Below are 15,323 nucleotides of genomic sequence, written 5' to 3' on the forward strand. Positions count from 1 at the left end.
CGTGCGCACGTTAATTCACCCTTAAACGGATCGTCCGGATCTCAACATTTATGTTAAGCGAGCCGTGAGAGTCCTGGAAAAAAAAAATTCTGCCCAGGTGAACGTGCGCGCGCGTGTGAATCGCCGGATGTCAGGATGTGTGTGCGGCGTGGAAGAGGAAAAGCAGAAGGTCCTCTGTTCTTTCGGTGTCCGCGCAATCGTCGACGACCGTGGCCGTTTCTCCACGCCCGTCCTTCCCAGGACCCGCCGCAAAAACGTTAATGACCCGCCCGTGAGTTCGCATTTGAGTTATTAACACATTGTCGCAGTGTCACATCCGCGGTAGCCTATATATTTAAAGCACAAACGGCTTCTTCTCACGTCTCGCCGAGTCGGCCTTAACGATGCCCCCTGATAGAGACGGCGAACTTTAACTTCGCCACGAGACTTTCCCCAAAAACACCAAAATAGACGGAAACGAGAAATATTGTGAATAATTAATTTGGCTACGAGAAAATTCGAATTATCAATATATCGGGCCGTAAAGAGGCGAAACACGGGTATTACAGTGTTAATCAACAAATCAGGGTTAGATTAGTGTTAACGTCAAAGTGAAAACACGTTACTTTTTATTTACCAGCACCCGTATTTCGGTTCTTTACGACGCAATGTTGACAATTCTCGTTTCCTCGGAGCGAAATTCATTATTTATGATATTTTCCGTTTCCAACTATTTCGGTGTTTTCGAGGAAAGCCGCTTCGGCTCTTTACGGCTCGATATTGAACAATCTTACGAATCAATCGGCTTGCTTTTACTACGCAGTATCGAATTGCCGATGATATCAGCGGTAACATTGACATCTAACCCGTGTCAACCCAGTTTCATCCCAGAACGGGAAGTACGGAGGATCGTTTGACGAGCGAGAAGCGGCGGATAAACAAAACCCTGTTTATTTATTCACATACTGTACAAAGGTATATTACATAAAGTCGATACGAACTACACGCTGGATCGCGTACTTAAATAATGACCTAGAAACCCCGTTTGGACGCGTTTCGGGATCGCAGCGGAAGCGGGATCGCTGACCTCGAATTGCTGGCCAAACGAAAGGGAACGTTACCAACACCGTAATTTCAGGATACAAGTAGCTTATTGTTAGCCGGTACATGTAGGAGTTATTCGCGAAGGCGAATGTGTGTAATTTCCGCGGATATCAGCCGGACACGCCCGGGAATACCCTCGGGGCTCTTTTCGTAATACTGAATATACGTGACAGTTTTCGGCCCGGTAATCGGAAGTCGGTTGCGGAAGCAGCTCGTGAATACGGATTTGACGCCGGCTGAAAATGAACGCGGACTTTTCGAAGGTGAGAAACGGGAGAGCGGGATTTTCTCGTTCGAGAAAAGGTGAGGCACGAGAGAAGGGGATGAAATTGTGTCACGTAGGAGGTTCGACGCGAGGAGCCGCGCGCAATTCACCACCACGCGCCACCACATCCCGCCAATCTCAAGCGTACAATTCAACGGAGACGAGTCGCAAATTGAGAATGTACCCGGCGAACATTATTAGAGGAGCGGACCAGCCATGCAAAATGCTTTCACCCCCTTTACGTTGGCATGCAAGGACATTTCGCTATTTTACAATGAGTATAGTATTATGCTTCGGATATAAGTTCGATTCGCGATCAGACATGCTCTATGCCTCTGTCCGACGCTCTACGATTACATCAGATTAGATTAGAATTAACTCTCTCACTCCAAGCGCGATCTTATTTATTGCATCGCATAGAGAATGAAAGAAAAAAAATAGACAAACGCAGAATCGCACGGATTTTTGTTCAAACTGTGCTTTTCCCTTTTTCCTTTTTTTTTTCGCAAAATCGTTCTCTCGAAATACATATCGCGACACTCTTCCGCTCGCTCGGTGTAATCGAACGAATCGATTGATTGGAAAAAGTTGCGGAGAAAATCAGACGCGAGAAAAATGCGAGAAATTCTGCCGTTATATTGCTGCGCGCTAAGAGTAAATAAAATTTACGTACTTTCTTTAATATACATATACATGTGTGTGTAGAAAAGCATTTGGTAATGAGAGAGTTAAGTTAGAATATCCGTACAGCAGCACTCACACGAAGTAGTTGAACGAGAGGGACGAAGTATGGCAGGCATTTTTGCAGGTAATATTTTTCTGCCGATGTCCGGAGGCGATCGAGACGTTTTATTCTTAATAAAGAGGACGGCGATAGTAATACATTAATAATCTCTTAACGCGTCGGACTACGTAGCGGGTTAATTGTTACTGCGATCTTATCGATCGACCGGGACTCCGCATGTTAACCGACAGCGATCGATCGCGGGTACCAAGCAACCGGCAGTCGACGTTGCCGAAACCGGTGGTCGTTACGACTTCCACTTGATATCCGCGAGCGCGGTGGTGAAAATCGTTCAAGTCAATCTCGGCCCTAAGTTAAATCGAACTTCACCGGCGACGCAGCGCGCTATCGATTCGAGGGACGCAGGTGTGCCGCCGGATCTTCACCCAATTCGTCGGTGCCGCACGTGTGAGAAAGCGCGTGCGCACGTGTGCGCGATGATTTGGAAAAGAAAAAAGAAAAAGAGAGAGATGAGAGAAAGAAAGGGGGAGAGGAGAATTCCCGGCGCTTCCCGCGAATATACCGGATCGGACGTTGCCGGACGTCCCCGAACGAGATCACCCGTGGATTGCGTTCTCTCGTTTGTTTCTCACGTAGTCGATTTACGGGCCGAGATCAAAACCGATTTAACGTTCGGGGCGCGGAGTCCGTGAGTTTAAAGGGTCGAAGAGTTTAGCTAAGCGGAGCGACGCGGGGTGACAGCAACGATCTACTCCGACGTCTGTCGTCGACGGGTGGAACGTCTTCCGGTACTCCAGCGAGACCTTCGTCTCGCGAGTCTTCCGACGTCTACGCGCAGTTCCGATCGATTATGCGGCCCCCTCAGCCCCATTTAGCGGCTACCGTGTAGAGCGACCTGAGGAGCTCGAGAGCCCTGCCGTCGGACGCGACGGTCTCGTCCTCCGACAGAGAATTGCTCGCGTCCGCAGGTACGTCCTCGTCCGATCTCCTGGCGAAGCCGTTGGTACTCTCGGTGGTCGTGCGGAACCTCCGTCCCGCCCTGCTGCTGCGGAACGTCGTGATCGATGGCTCGGACGACGTCGGTCTCACGGATGACGCTCGGGGTGCCCTGGTCGTCGTCGTCGTCGTGCTGCTGCTCGCCGCACCGGCCGCTCGTATTTTACCTGTAAGCGAGACACACCGGGAAAATCAGTTGGGAAAAGAAGCCCCCGGCGTTACGACGAGGAAATATCGCTTTGAAGCAGCGACGCTGGCATACGCGCGACCGATCGTTCGGCGACTTACGATTACGGGACGTGATATCGTGAAATTCTTTGGAAATAACCGATGGGAAAAGTGAATGGAAACGATTGATATACGACGCGCGCAGTAAGTGCGATGACAATTTCGCAATGTATTCCGGCAATTACGGGATTTTCGCTACGATATTTCCCCGGGTGCGGTTAAACGCGACGAAGGTGCAACGATGCGCACGTACCAATGGGCAGGCTGAGCCTGCTGATACCGGCGACGATCTCCCGCGACTCCTCCGAGCTGAACTCGTTGACGGGCATTCTCAGGAGGGCGTCCAGCAGCTGCTCCTTCTCCTGCTCCATCGTCTTGTTCCTGGGCCCGTTGCAGTGGTTTATCAGCAGCAGCACCAGCTGCCTCACCGTCTCGTTGTTGTCGGCCTGCTTCATCACTCGCATCAGCGTGTCGGAGCTGGTCTCGTTCAGCTTGCCGAACATCTCCTGCGCCTTCATCGCCTCGTTCTCGGTCGCGTTCCACCGGCCGGCGGTCACCGTGAAGGGCGGCAGGCTGGAGGACGGCGGGTTCGTCCCGCGGGAGACGGAATCGGTCGTGACCGAGGACGTGATCGTGGTCGTGACGCTGGATCGCGTCGCGATGATCGGGCTCGCCGTGTTCTCCGCTGCGAACGTCGTCGGCAGAAGAGTGAACGCCACCGGCGAGTTGTTGTCGTTCGGCGCCCATTGCCAGGGGCTGCTGGTCGTCGTCTCGCCCGTGTTGTCCTCGGGGGGCAAGGTCGACGGAGTGGACGGTGCGCCGGTGATGAGCTCCGGCTCGTTTACGCCGCTGTCCGTCGTGGATGGCGGCTGAGTGTCGTCGGTGGAGAAGGTGAGACCGTGGTTGACGCGACGCGGGTCCACGAACACCGTCGTCTCCCAGAGCTGAGTGACCATCGGCGAGGAGGTCCAGTGGTCGTCGCTGAGCGAGCTGCTCTCGCCGGACGTGTTGGCCGACGTGCCGGTGTAGGGCGTGACGTCGCTGACGGTCGCCGTGACGTCTCGGCTCGTCACCGTCGCTACCGTCGTCGCTACGTTCTCCGCCGGCTTGCGGCTGCCTTCGATGCGGTTGTTCCGGAACTTCACGTACGAGCTGCGAGCGGTGACGAGGGACTCCGGGCTCTGCCGGTCCTCCGGCGACGGCGTCGACTCGTAATAGCGTATCCTGAAGGGGTGAACGGTGCTGCTGGCGGCCTCGTAGGTCGGCTCGATTCTCGGCAAAGGCGTCGTCGGCTGGCTCGGCACGATGCTGTTGGAGACCTCGAAGCTCTTGACGTTGCCGAAGCGCTGGTAATGAGGCGGCGTCAGGTCCTGGACGGGCTTGTCGCCGGCCGAACCCTTGCCCCAGCTGGACGTGCTCGCGCCGAGGGGAGGCTGGTAGGACGCCACCGTCGACGACGCCACGTAGTTGCTGATGGGCGTAGCGTCCGCCGGCTTGACGTTTTTCCCGTACGGCTGGAAGCTGTTGTTGCGCGAGCCGTCCTCGTCCTCCGACGAAGGGAAGTAGTTGTCGTAGACCGGCGACAGGTCGGTCGAGTCCCTCGCGTCGAAACCGCGGATGTCGCTCGCAGCGGTGGTGCCGAAGACGTGATTCACCTCGTAGGCGAACGTGTTGCCTCCCGCGACCTGGGTCGTCGTCTCCGTCGAGTCGCCGGGCGGCAGCAGCGTCGTGCTCGGGTAGTGAACCGACTTCCGCGTGGTCTGGCTGGCCGACGTCGAGTAATAGTCGTCGTGGGACGTCGTGTGCGATCTGTCGGTGGTGGTGGCCGGTTTGCGCCTCCTCGCGGAGTCGTCCGAGAAGTCGAGCACCTCGTCCTTCTCCTTCGTCACCGACGAGTACTCCTCCACGGTGGTCGGGTAGAAGGTCGTCGCGTCGGCGGACTGGCCGCCGTCCGTTGTCGTCGGCTCGGTCGGCCTGATCTCCGTCAGGACTTTCTTGAAGGTGTCCGGATCCTGCAGGTACGCCGACAGGGCGTGGGTGAAGACCTGGGCCAGCTCGCGGAGCTTGGTGCCGTTGGTCTTCCTCGCGGCGTTCAGGGGCCCCTCGCTCTCCTCGATCTCGAGGTCCTCGCCGACCTCGTCGTCGTCGGCCTCAGCCGTCAGCTCGCTCTCCGTCCCGTTGCCCTCGAGCGCGTTGTTCAGGTTGAACAGCTCGGCGTACGAGGCGATGGTGTGCTGCGTGAGGATGCTGGTGGGCAGCTCGACCGAGCCGGTCTCCCCGGGCTGCTCGGCGGTCTCGTTCGAGTCGTCGCCGGCCGTGGCGAAGTACAGGGCCAACGAGTGCAGGGTGGACGGCCCGAAGGGAATGTTCCGGGAAGTGGGGGCCGCCGGCCTCTTCTCGCTCGCCTTGCTCTCCAGACCCTGGAGGGAATGCAGCATGCTGAGCGCGTGTTCGCGCTCGGCGTACGGTCTGTCCTCCAGCGCGGTGCTCGTCTCCGGCAGGTAGGTCGCCCGGTCCTTCGGTCTGCTCGTCGACTTCACCTTGGGTATCAGATTGCTCGTCGTGATGCGGTAATCGGCGATGGTCGGGCTGTAGGTCGACGCGGTGATCGCCGGCCTCGGCGTGCTGCTCATCGTCGACGAGTAGACGTAGTTCTTGGTGAAGGGCACGTACGGGCCCAGGGTGGACAGCACCTTGCCCTGCTTGTAGGTGAAGCTGGTGTCGTACGGGCTGAGGGTCTTGCCGGTGGAGCCGCTCTGCTGGTAGACGTTCGTGCTCCGCCACGGTTTCTCGGTCGAGCTGATCGAGTTCTGCCGGAAGCTCGGCGACGACTCCGTGCCCTCGTAAGGCGTCGACGAAGGATACGCCTCGGACGTATCGTAGCTCTCGGTGTTCGGCCGGGTGGTCGCGTCGGCGTACTGCTGCGGGTAGTTGGCCGCGGGTGGCACTCGGCCTATCGACGCCGGCGTCTGCGGGTAAGTCGTAGACTCGGTGGTCGGGTAGTCGGTCGACGCCGTCACCGGCTCGCCGGTGGTCGTCTCCTCCTGCCTGTAGAAGCCCGTCGTCGGCGCGTACTGCAGGGTCGTCTCGTACGCCGGTATCGTCGTCGTCCTGGGCTTGTAGATCGGCGCGTACGTCGGCCCGGGGTACTGCGGGGCGCCGGTCTTCGGCGTGAACGACACCCTGTTGCTGTCCTCGTCCAACTCCCGCTGCGTCACGGTGCTCGTCTCGCGGTCCTCGAGGCGGTGCTGCTCGTACGAGTGGTGGTAAAACTGCCGGTCGGACTTGCCGTCGTTCAACCGGTTCCCCCGATTCGACACGAACGCCGCGCTCTCCGCGAATTGCTGGAACTCCCTCGGCGGCGACGCGGTCGTGCTCCGGAAGGTCGTCGTCTCCGTGTAGCTCGGGGTCGCCTTCTGCGGCTGACTCGAGCCGAGCAGGTTGTTGCGCGTCGGGCCGCGCGACTTGGAGTTCCTCGGCTTCTCGCGGCCCGAGTTCGCCCGGTGCGCGTCGCCGTACGCGCTCTGATCGCCCGGCCGGCTGTCCTGGAACTTGCCGCTCGCGTCCACCAGGTGATTGCCCGCCTGGTAATTCGACCCGGCCTCGTGGTACCGTCGCGACTGCTTCGTCGTCCTCTCGCCCGATGCCTCGCTCTTCTCCCGCTGATGGTGGTAACGGTCGTCGAATACGTTGTTCGGGCCGAACGCGGACACCTCCTGACCGTACGGATTCGTCCTGCCGTTCTGCCTGCCGTCGTAGTCGGCGCTCTCGTAGTAACCGTCCTGCTGCCCGACCAGCGTGCGATGGAACTCGGACTTCATCTTCCTCGCGTCCGCGCGTTTCCTCTCCTCCTCGGCCAACTGCTCCGCGCTCTGCTCGTACAGCTCCGTCGACTTGCTGCAGTCCACTTTGAACCACCAGTCGCATATAAGCTGCGACTGCTGGAAGATGGTGCCGTTGGGACACAGGAACGAGATTTTGCGTCCATTGTCGCAGATGTGAAACACCTGGAAACACGTTCAGCGTCGGTGAGGTGTCTCTCTCTCTCGCTCTCGTCAACCGTAAAGCACCCGTGGACGAGAGCGGCAGAAATTTAATCGCTTCCCGACGATCGCATAAACGTTCCGCGCGTAGAACGCATCTTTGTTTTCGCGCGCGCGCTCTCCGAATCTTATCCGGCGTGGGAAAAATTGACAAGTTACAATGAGACAATTTAGAGAAAATTTATGCCGGGGGAGGAGGAAGATGAGAAAACAATCACCGCGTTTGCAGTCGTCTTCTGTGCCGCGAATCCAAGAGTGTAATTTTTACACACGCTTCACCGGTCACTTTCCACGCATTTTTACTTTAATCGCAACTGTGTTATTTCGCTGCGCGTGTTATCTGTGCTACTCTACGCAGTTGAACGCGTACGTTTTATATTTTGTTTATATATTAAATATATTACGTATTTACGATGTATGATTTGGAGAAAATAATATTTGGTTTTCAATAAAAAGAAACTTCTTTCATTATATATTAAATATTGTTCTACCGATACAAAGAAGCTCTTGAATATTTTCCTAAGGTGTCGTTTACTTCTTTCGAATAATTATTCGGAAGAAATTGCAATTTATCGCCTCAAGAACCGAACAATTTCTACCGAAACAAATTTGTCTTTCGAAGCGGAGCGAACAGACGAATACTCCGCCCAACAAACATTCGTTCGTTCGTTCGTTCCGAAATGAAACAAAATTGGTCCCGACAGAGATTCGATTAAATTCGAGATCTTTCATTTTCTGCACGGACGATCGAATCGGTTCATTCAAACGAACGCGATTATCCTACATTCCTGATACGTTTCTACGCGTTCACGGTCACAGATCGCTCCTTCGATCGAGATACATGATATCGATATACCACTTACTTGGCAATTTGTCTCTAAATCCGCGTAATATCCGCCTCTCAGGCCGCGACAGCTGAATGAAGTGGCCGGGATCGACGTGAGGGCTGGGTAATCCACCCCGGGCTGTCCCGTCACGCCTGAGTACGAAGCGGGGGGAGGGGGTGTTATTAAATTTTACGGCGCTCGTTGCATCAGCGCGACACGCGCGCGAGCTTCAGACATTCGCTCTCGCGGTCGTGCTTTCAAGATATAAATTTCGCGATATATAACCACACAAGCTTTTACGAGCCATGCAAGCGGTGCCATCGATTTTTACGGTACAGACGGAAATTCCACGAGCGGGACGACAACTTTGAAGCCACGGCAATAAGAACCCCAGCAAACCTCCCCTCCATCCCCCCTCGATCCCATGCCATAACGGCTTCATGCAAAAGATGATAAACGAGCGGACGGATCGCGCGCGTCGATCAGGCGCGTCGAGACTTCCGAGATTTAATTAACGCGGACGGACGCGATAACAATGCGATTGCGTCACGGATCGGTGGAGATAGAGCGGAGATCGAGAGCGGCGGAATAGCACAGTCGTAGAAAGTCTGTCACTCGGCGGAAAGTTACTCGGCGGTACAATCGTCGTAAAACGAAAAATTGCGCCCCGTGGGAAAGCGGAGCCGACGCAAGTCCGATCGCTCCGAGATATTCGCACGCACTCAATGACTTTCGCTTACACAGAGAGCCTTACGTAAGAGAGATCTGAGATGCTTCGGTAAGAATGCCTGTGTGTCTGTGTGTGGAAGCAACACACAAGCAAGCAAGCCATCATCGAATGCTCCCGTTTCGCCTCCGCGCGGTCGAAACGACGTCGCGATATGGAACGTCCCGAATGTTCATCGAACGCGCGCGCTTTCGATATACTCGCGGCGAGTATTTGCATAGACGCCGCCTGCGGCAGGTATTTGCATATGTGTGTGTAATAGGACGTATCCACGTGCGGGGGACAGATTCACGCGGAATTCGCGCGCATCGCGAAAAAGCGTGCACCTGCGTGACGTGCTGAGGTAAAGAAACCAGACTAACGTGAGCTTCATGCATCGGGGGGAGGGGGGGGTGTAAAATGCGGCAAAGCGAATATATTGATTTCGCAGTTTCTCATCCGTATTGGAATTTCGCTTACCTACTATGATCTCGCTCGAAATTTCAGAGTTCAGTTACGGATGAATGTCAAAGACTAAAAATTTCTCAGGAAGATTATAATATTCTTCTTCATATACGCGAATTCCTATTCTTGATTTAAGATAATGGTTTTGTGTACCGACATAGTATCAAATATTTTGTTTAAATGAAAATATCGTTTCGCCGAAGTAAATCGCGTTGTCCGATAGAAGGAACAGTATTATTCAGAAGGAATGATGTTTTTTTTAATACAGAAAATTCCTTCCATTATATATTAAATATTGTCCAACTGAGAAGAAAAGTTCTTTAATATTTCTCTAACGTAGTACTGTTTTCTTTTTCAATAATCCACCACTTTTACATTGTAATATTCAGGTGGAAATACAAAAAAAAATATTTTATTTGACGTGAAGATATTTATCATTCGAAAAATCAAACAATCGTGTTTGTTGAATCAAACATTGATTTGCTCCAACCAAAGAGACTTTGCGAAGTCCGAAGGGATCTTTTTCTCTGCGCACGCACGCACTTGCGATCTCGAGAATTCTTCGAAAAGTAGTCTCGCGCGAATAAGGCCGCTCTAAGAGAAGTTTTTAATTCGGGAAGAGTGCTCGCAGTCAGAAAAAAGTTCGACAATTTATTCCGCGGACTGGGGGGAGGGGGAGTAATAACAGCGGAACCGAAGCCGGGACGACGCGAGGGCGGTTTTACGTCGAGGAAAATAGAGAAACGGCGGCATGCAGCACATGGAGAGAAGGACGCTTTTAAGTAATAATACCCGCTCCTTTGAGCCACTCCTTGAGAAGGTCCTCGTTACCGAAGAAGACTGGCAATGGAAGAAAAAGCAAGTTGCTTTAGTCAGGTCGGGGGGAGGGGAGGGGGAAAAGAGAGAAAAGTTAGCGACGTAGTCTCGAGGTTAGTAGGACAGTCTGAGAGAGAACCTTGGTAAACTTGGTACTCGCCGTTCTTCTCCGGCGCCAGCCTTTTCACGATTTTCTTCAGCGCTTCGACGTCTTCCTCGGATGCCTCGAGACTCGACAGGTCCAATTCCGAGAGGAACTCCGGCAGTCTCGCGTGCTCGACATCTCGCGAAGCCTGCAACGTAATACGCTCTTAGAATGTAGAACTACTACGCGCGGAAAAGCACTCCCGCGCAACAGCGAGTTTCCGCGGCGAGTCTCTCCCAGAAAATACCGCTATTTTCAACTCGAACTCGCGGTTTATCCTTCCCGGACGAAATTATTTCCTCCTTTCGAGGTCGGCGTTCTCGCTTGAATCGCTAATCTTCCGCGAGATCGTCATTTAGCACAGACAGCGGGGCAAATAGACGCGAGTTCCCGTCGAGAAAGTAAAGGTAATTTCAGTTCGCTCATCTTCGTCAACGTCTAATTGCTGTCAATTTTTACGTCATCTCCGGATTCAGACGTTTCATCGCAGGTGACGTTATCGCGCCGAAGTTACGTTGGGTCGGAGGAACTTCTGAACTCAAGGAGGGCCCGTCATCGGTTTGTCCCACTTGGCCGTATTTTTTCCAGCCGATGAGATTAACGAAAAATGAATGAACGAACGAACTGAATATTCCGCGATCGGGAAACGCAAAATTCATTTGTTTCGCTGAAAGAGATGAAAAGGGAGAGAGGGGAAGAAAGAGAGAAAGAGACGGTCCTGATGGAAATATTTTGCCGAAATACTCTCTCAATCGACTCAATTTGATTAATATATACGCAGTTTTCAGTTTAATTCTGTGAATTCCGTCATACCCGATATTACAAAAATTGTTTAATCACTTTCGAAAATTATATTTCAATTTACATGATATTTCACAGCCGTTGAATTTCACGATGAAAATTATGATTTATTTCCAAGTATTTGTTAATACATATTTCAGTAATTTTTCAGTAACTTTCGTCGGGTTCACAGCAGTGCTCGCACGGGGAAAACAAATTATGCCGGGACGGCAAATGTTCGTCAACACAGTGACAGCGAGGAGAAATTCGTTTCGACATCAAGAGATTCGTTTGGACAGCAGAAAGATTTCTTAAGAGTATTCCATATATCCAGCGAATAGCAATTAATACTCTTAACGAATCTTGCCGCTGTCCAAACAAATGTTTTGCTGTCGCTATATCAACCAACATTTGCTATTCCAGCGGAACCTTCTTTCCTCCGCGCGAACGCGAGGAAAGTTCAAGCATACCGCGAAAATTTACTGAACTCAACCGAGAACATCGACGGAACGATAATGAGACGTGGTCGTTTGAGGGAGAATCTCAGTGAAATTCCCAGCTCCATAATATTTCCATCGGGAGGCCGTCGAGTTTTCGGCCGAATTTCTTCCGGCCGCGTCGGTTTTCGCGCGCGCGCGCGCGACGAAGTGTCGATAATTAGCGGAATCAATTTACGCGATCGCACGCACGCTCGGCCGAGCGTGGAACGCGTCGTGGGCGGCATCGGGATTTTGCGTACGCGCGGAAACGACGCGCGAGTGAGCGGCTCGTCGCCGAGCCGCCTCTTGGTGAAATTCGATACCGCACTACCGCGTGGATCCCGCGGGATACCGAAAGTTTGATTAAATTCGCTCGCGAACCGTTGTCCGGCGCGCCGTTGTACGCGCCCTCGGCGCGTAAATCACGGTTAACCCGGTAAACGCGAGCGCGCGTCGCTCGTCCCCGCGGCGAGTATCCCACCATTCTGTCGTATTTATTAGCCCGGACGTTAACGGTAACTTCGAAAACGCACTCTCCCGGCGCACTGCATCGTAATTCCATTCGAGCGATTTTTCACCCGGCCGGGATTTGCGCGCAGGAACGGAGGAGGAGGGGGGAGACTCGAGCCTCCGTAATTAGATCGCTCGCGTTCGGCCGTAAATTAAAATACGCGTTACATCTGTAACGGAGGGGGAAGAGGGGGGGGACACACGCGGAGGAAATTTCGCGTCTCGTCGACGGGGGCGCACCCCCCGCGCGCCCTCCGTATCGATTACCGGCCGTAAATCCCGGCAATGATTCGCCGTGCCGCCTCCGCACATGGAATGCCGCGGAAGTTAAATTGCATTACTGGAAATAACGCGCCGCGCCCCGGCGACTTTAATTGCTCAGCCGCTAATTAACTTCGTTGGCCGAAAGAGCCGCTCGATTGGAAGCGGAAACATCGCCCCGACGACGCTCTTGGTTCTATAGAATTAAGATGAAGCTCACGATGAATAAATAAATAAGTAAGTAAATAAATATATATTTGTAAATATATAATATATAATATAAAATAGTACAACATTTTCCGTTCAGAATTCCCAATATGCTGGCGAAATTTGACGATTTGTTCGCGAGACACCCTTTACACGGTGTCGTGATGTTTCTGAACCGTCGTCCAGCGTCCGACGACGAGTCGGCTGGCGAGGAATAATTTCGCGAGTGTAAAAACTCTCTCTGTCGTGCGCGTGCCGGACAACTTTACGGGCTGTCAATGATTTCCGTAATTTAATGCAAAATTCTGAAACTTAATATTAAACTTGGCGAGAGAGTCACAGATTATATATTGAAGTTATCACCCGGCGTAATTAATTAAACTGACCTATTCGTGAAATTAAGAGTGACACTGAGAGGGTTGCGGCGAGGCGTTTAATTAAAATTTTAATCAACGGAGCGTAATAATTATGTTATTATTAGGATCTTTTCGTTGTCTACGTGTACGAAATAGCTGAATTTTCACGAGCTGGACTCCTCATTCGTTGCTTAGGTAAATTAGAAGGGCTCGAAATAAGAACGGCGCGCAAAGACGGTTCGATCCCGAAACGGACTGAAGAATTAGCACAAGACGCGCATTTTCCGCATACTACATCAGCGGTATTTGTAAAAACTGCGTCAAATGGGACCGCTTCGAGTCCCCGGGCGGAAAAAAGAGACGCATCTGGCTGCTTTAAGTGAGATTACACGGCGGTAGACGTCGGACAAGTACAAAACGACGGGGAAGCCGTAACGAAAAGCGAAGTTAGAGCGTGCCGTTTTTATTCCGAGCCCCTTGTGCAAATTGAAAAGAGAAGGAGAGAAAGAGAAAGAATGAATTACACTCACCCTCGCCTCGCAGTGACCAGGCGTGTAAGTAGCGGCGATACCTGCAAGTCGGAAGCGGGAATTAGAGTTGGGGATTAAACAATCATGCGCTTCGCTCTATACGCAGAATTAGGTCGGTCAGACATGCCGGGTCTAATCTGAAGGTTCTATAGCCGGTTCTATAGCTGCCATGGGGGATATTTGCCTGGCCGTGTTGCGTTCGTATTCCCGGCGAGACTGCGTAAAAGAGCGCGTGTACGCCCGGAGAGCAAATAACGAGCGAACGTCAAATGTGTGATGCGTCGAAACGCGCGCGAATTTTCTTTCAAACCGTCCGATAAGCCAGCTTCGTGAGCGGATCCGCCCAAAAAACGTTCCGTTCGGATTGGTTATGACACACCGAGAAAAAGATTTCTTCAAGTTTAATCAATTTTATTGCGTTCCAAACGAATTGGCATGCTCCGAAGAAACTCATGTTTCGATTAACAAGATTGCTCGAATTTTCGAATTTGTTCGAATTTTCAACGAATACGTGTCTTAAATAAGAAATTGGTTTGAAACGAAAGATAATTTTCCTATAAAGGAATTATTTCTTTCTTGTCACATATTTCTTTTCAACTGTAGGAAACGTATTATTATTGAAATAATTATTATTAAAATTAAAAACTTATTATTAGAATATCAACGATATTTGCATAAGAACGTTTTGGTTTTCCTTCCATTCTTTAAGATATTCAACAAAATCAAAAGGGGGCTGAAGTGTCCTCGGGTCCTCCTACACATTTTTCAAAATGTAAAAACGAAAGTTTGCGTTCGCTCGTTCGTTCTTTGTTCGTTCGCTGAGTGTACATACGCTTTAACACTACGATGCGCGAAAATGGCGAATGGGGAACGACATTCGGCTGATTTCCACAGCATCGGACAAAGAAGCTTTATCGACAAATGGGTACACCAGCGGAATCGGCACCGGCATGGTCGATAACGCCCGTATAATCCGTCCTGGGGATTATGATAAAATTGCATCGTGTATAGCGATCTCTTTTTCTCGTTGTTTGTCCCGCTTAACTCGGAACAGGCCGCGCGCAGACGGGATTACGATGCTGCCGATACGATCGGGAACATTACAGTGGACGTCAAACGCATTTCGGCTCATAAGCAATTTTGTGCCGCGCGCCCAGCGGCAAAATCTATTTTACATATTCAACGCCGAGTGCCAGAGAGGAAAAGAGAGAGAGAGAGAGAGAGAGAGAGACCTGAAATGGTTTTTTTTAAAGCGCCCGAATGATCGCTGGCGTGCGTATCCGGGGTAACGTTACGTGTAGATATTCAAACATGTATAGAGGATACTGAAAATAAAAGGAAGAAAAAAAAATAACTCGGAAAAATTCCAAAAACGAGACGTTTATTACGTAAGGCTTTCTAGTTATGATAAAATTACTTTTTTGAAAAAATAAATAAAGAGAAGCAGAAAATATGTTTTAATATTTTGATATTTTTGGTGTATATGTGCACACGCGAACGTCTCGTGCGCGTACGTCGCACATAAAGTTTCGAAATTCGAGCGTAACTTTTTCCAACTGCGAACATTCCGAAACAGGGATTCCCAAAATATCGGTCGCTATCCACTAGTGGTGACAAATTTATTTCTTCTAAATCATAACAGTTTGGAAGAAATGCATTGCAAGATTGCCTATTTAGAGTTAATGGGTTTATGAAATCATATTCAATAAAAAATTACAAGGTAAGAGCGGTAAAGTAGTATAAATAAAGCAATAAAACTAACTAATTTACCCTCCTCCGCCCTCCCTTCATATTCACTAAAACTGGACGTCGCGGATATTCGCCGTTCTAAAAAGTAGGTCGCGGTTCACGCAGGTTTGGGAAATCCTGCTCTAGTGGCTA

General features: G+C 51.4%; 1 protein-coding gene across 2 annotated transcripts in view; it reads right to left on the reverse strand.

Annotated features, from left to right (window-relative positions):
* Positions 1-914: 914 nt before the first annotated feature.
* LOC106748274 (mucin-5AC) overlaps positions 915-15,323 on the reverse strand; it is a 52,958-nt gene continuing 38,549 nt past the window's right edge. The window contains exons 3-8 of one of the 2 annotated variants that reach the window (XM_014626647.1): positions 13,443-13,483; positions 10,314-10,467; positions 10,151-10,198; positions 8,224-8,339; positions 3,571-7,324; positions 915-3,256 (exon numbers count right to left, since the gene is read on the reverse strand). In XM_014626647.1, the coding sequence (XP_014482133.1) occupies positions 2,955-3,256; positions 3,571-7,324; positions 8,224-8,339; positions 10,151-10,198; positions 10,314-10,467; positions 13,443-13,483 (4,415 nt within the window). In that variant the 3' untranslated portion in view covers positions 915-2,954. The remainder of the gene's footprint in view (positions 3,257-3,570; positions 7,325-8,223; positions 8,340-10,150; positions 10,199-10,313; positions 10,468-13,442; positions 13,484-15,323) is intronic. The other variant, XM_014626648.1, reaches the window with a different exon arrangement.

This window comes from Dinoponera quadriceps, unplaced genomic scaffold, assembly GCF_001313825.1.
Source record: "Dinoponera quadriceps isolate SergipeBrazil2010 unplaced genomic scaffold, ASM131382v1 scaffold2600, whole genome shotgun sequence".
NCBI classification, from domain to species: domain Eukaryota; kingdom Metazoa; phylum Arthropoda; class Insecta; order Hymenoptera; family Formicidae; genus Dinoponera; species Dinoponera quadriceps.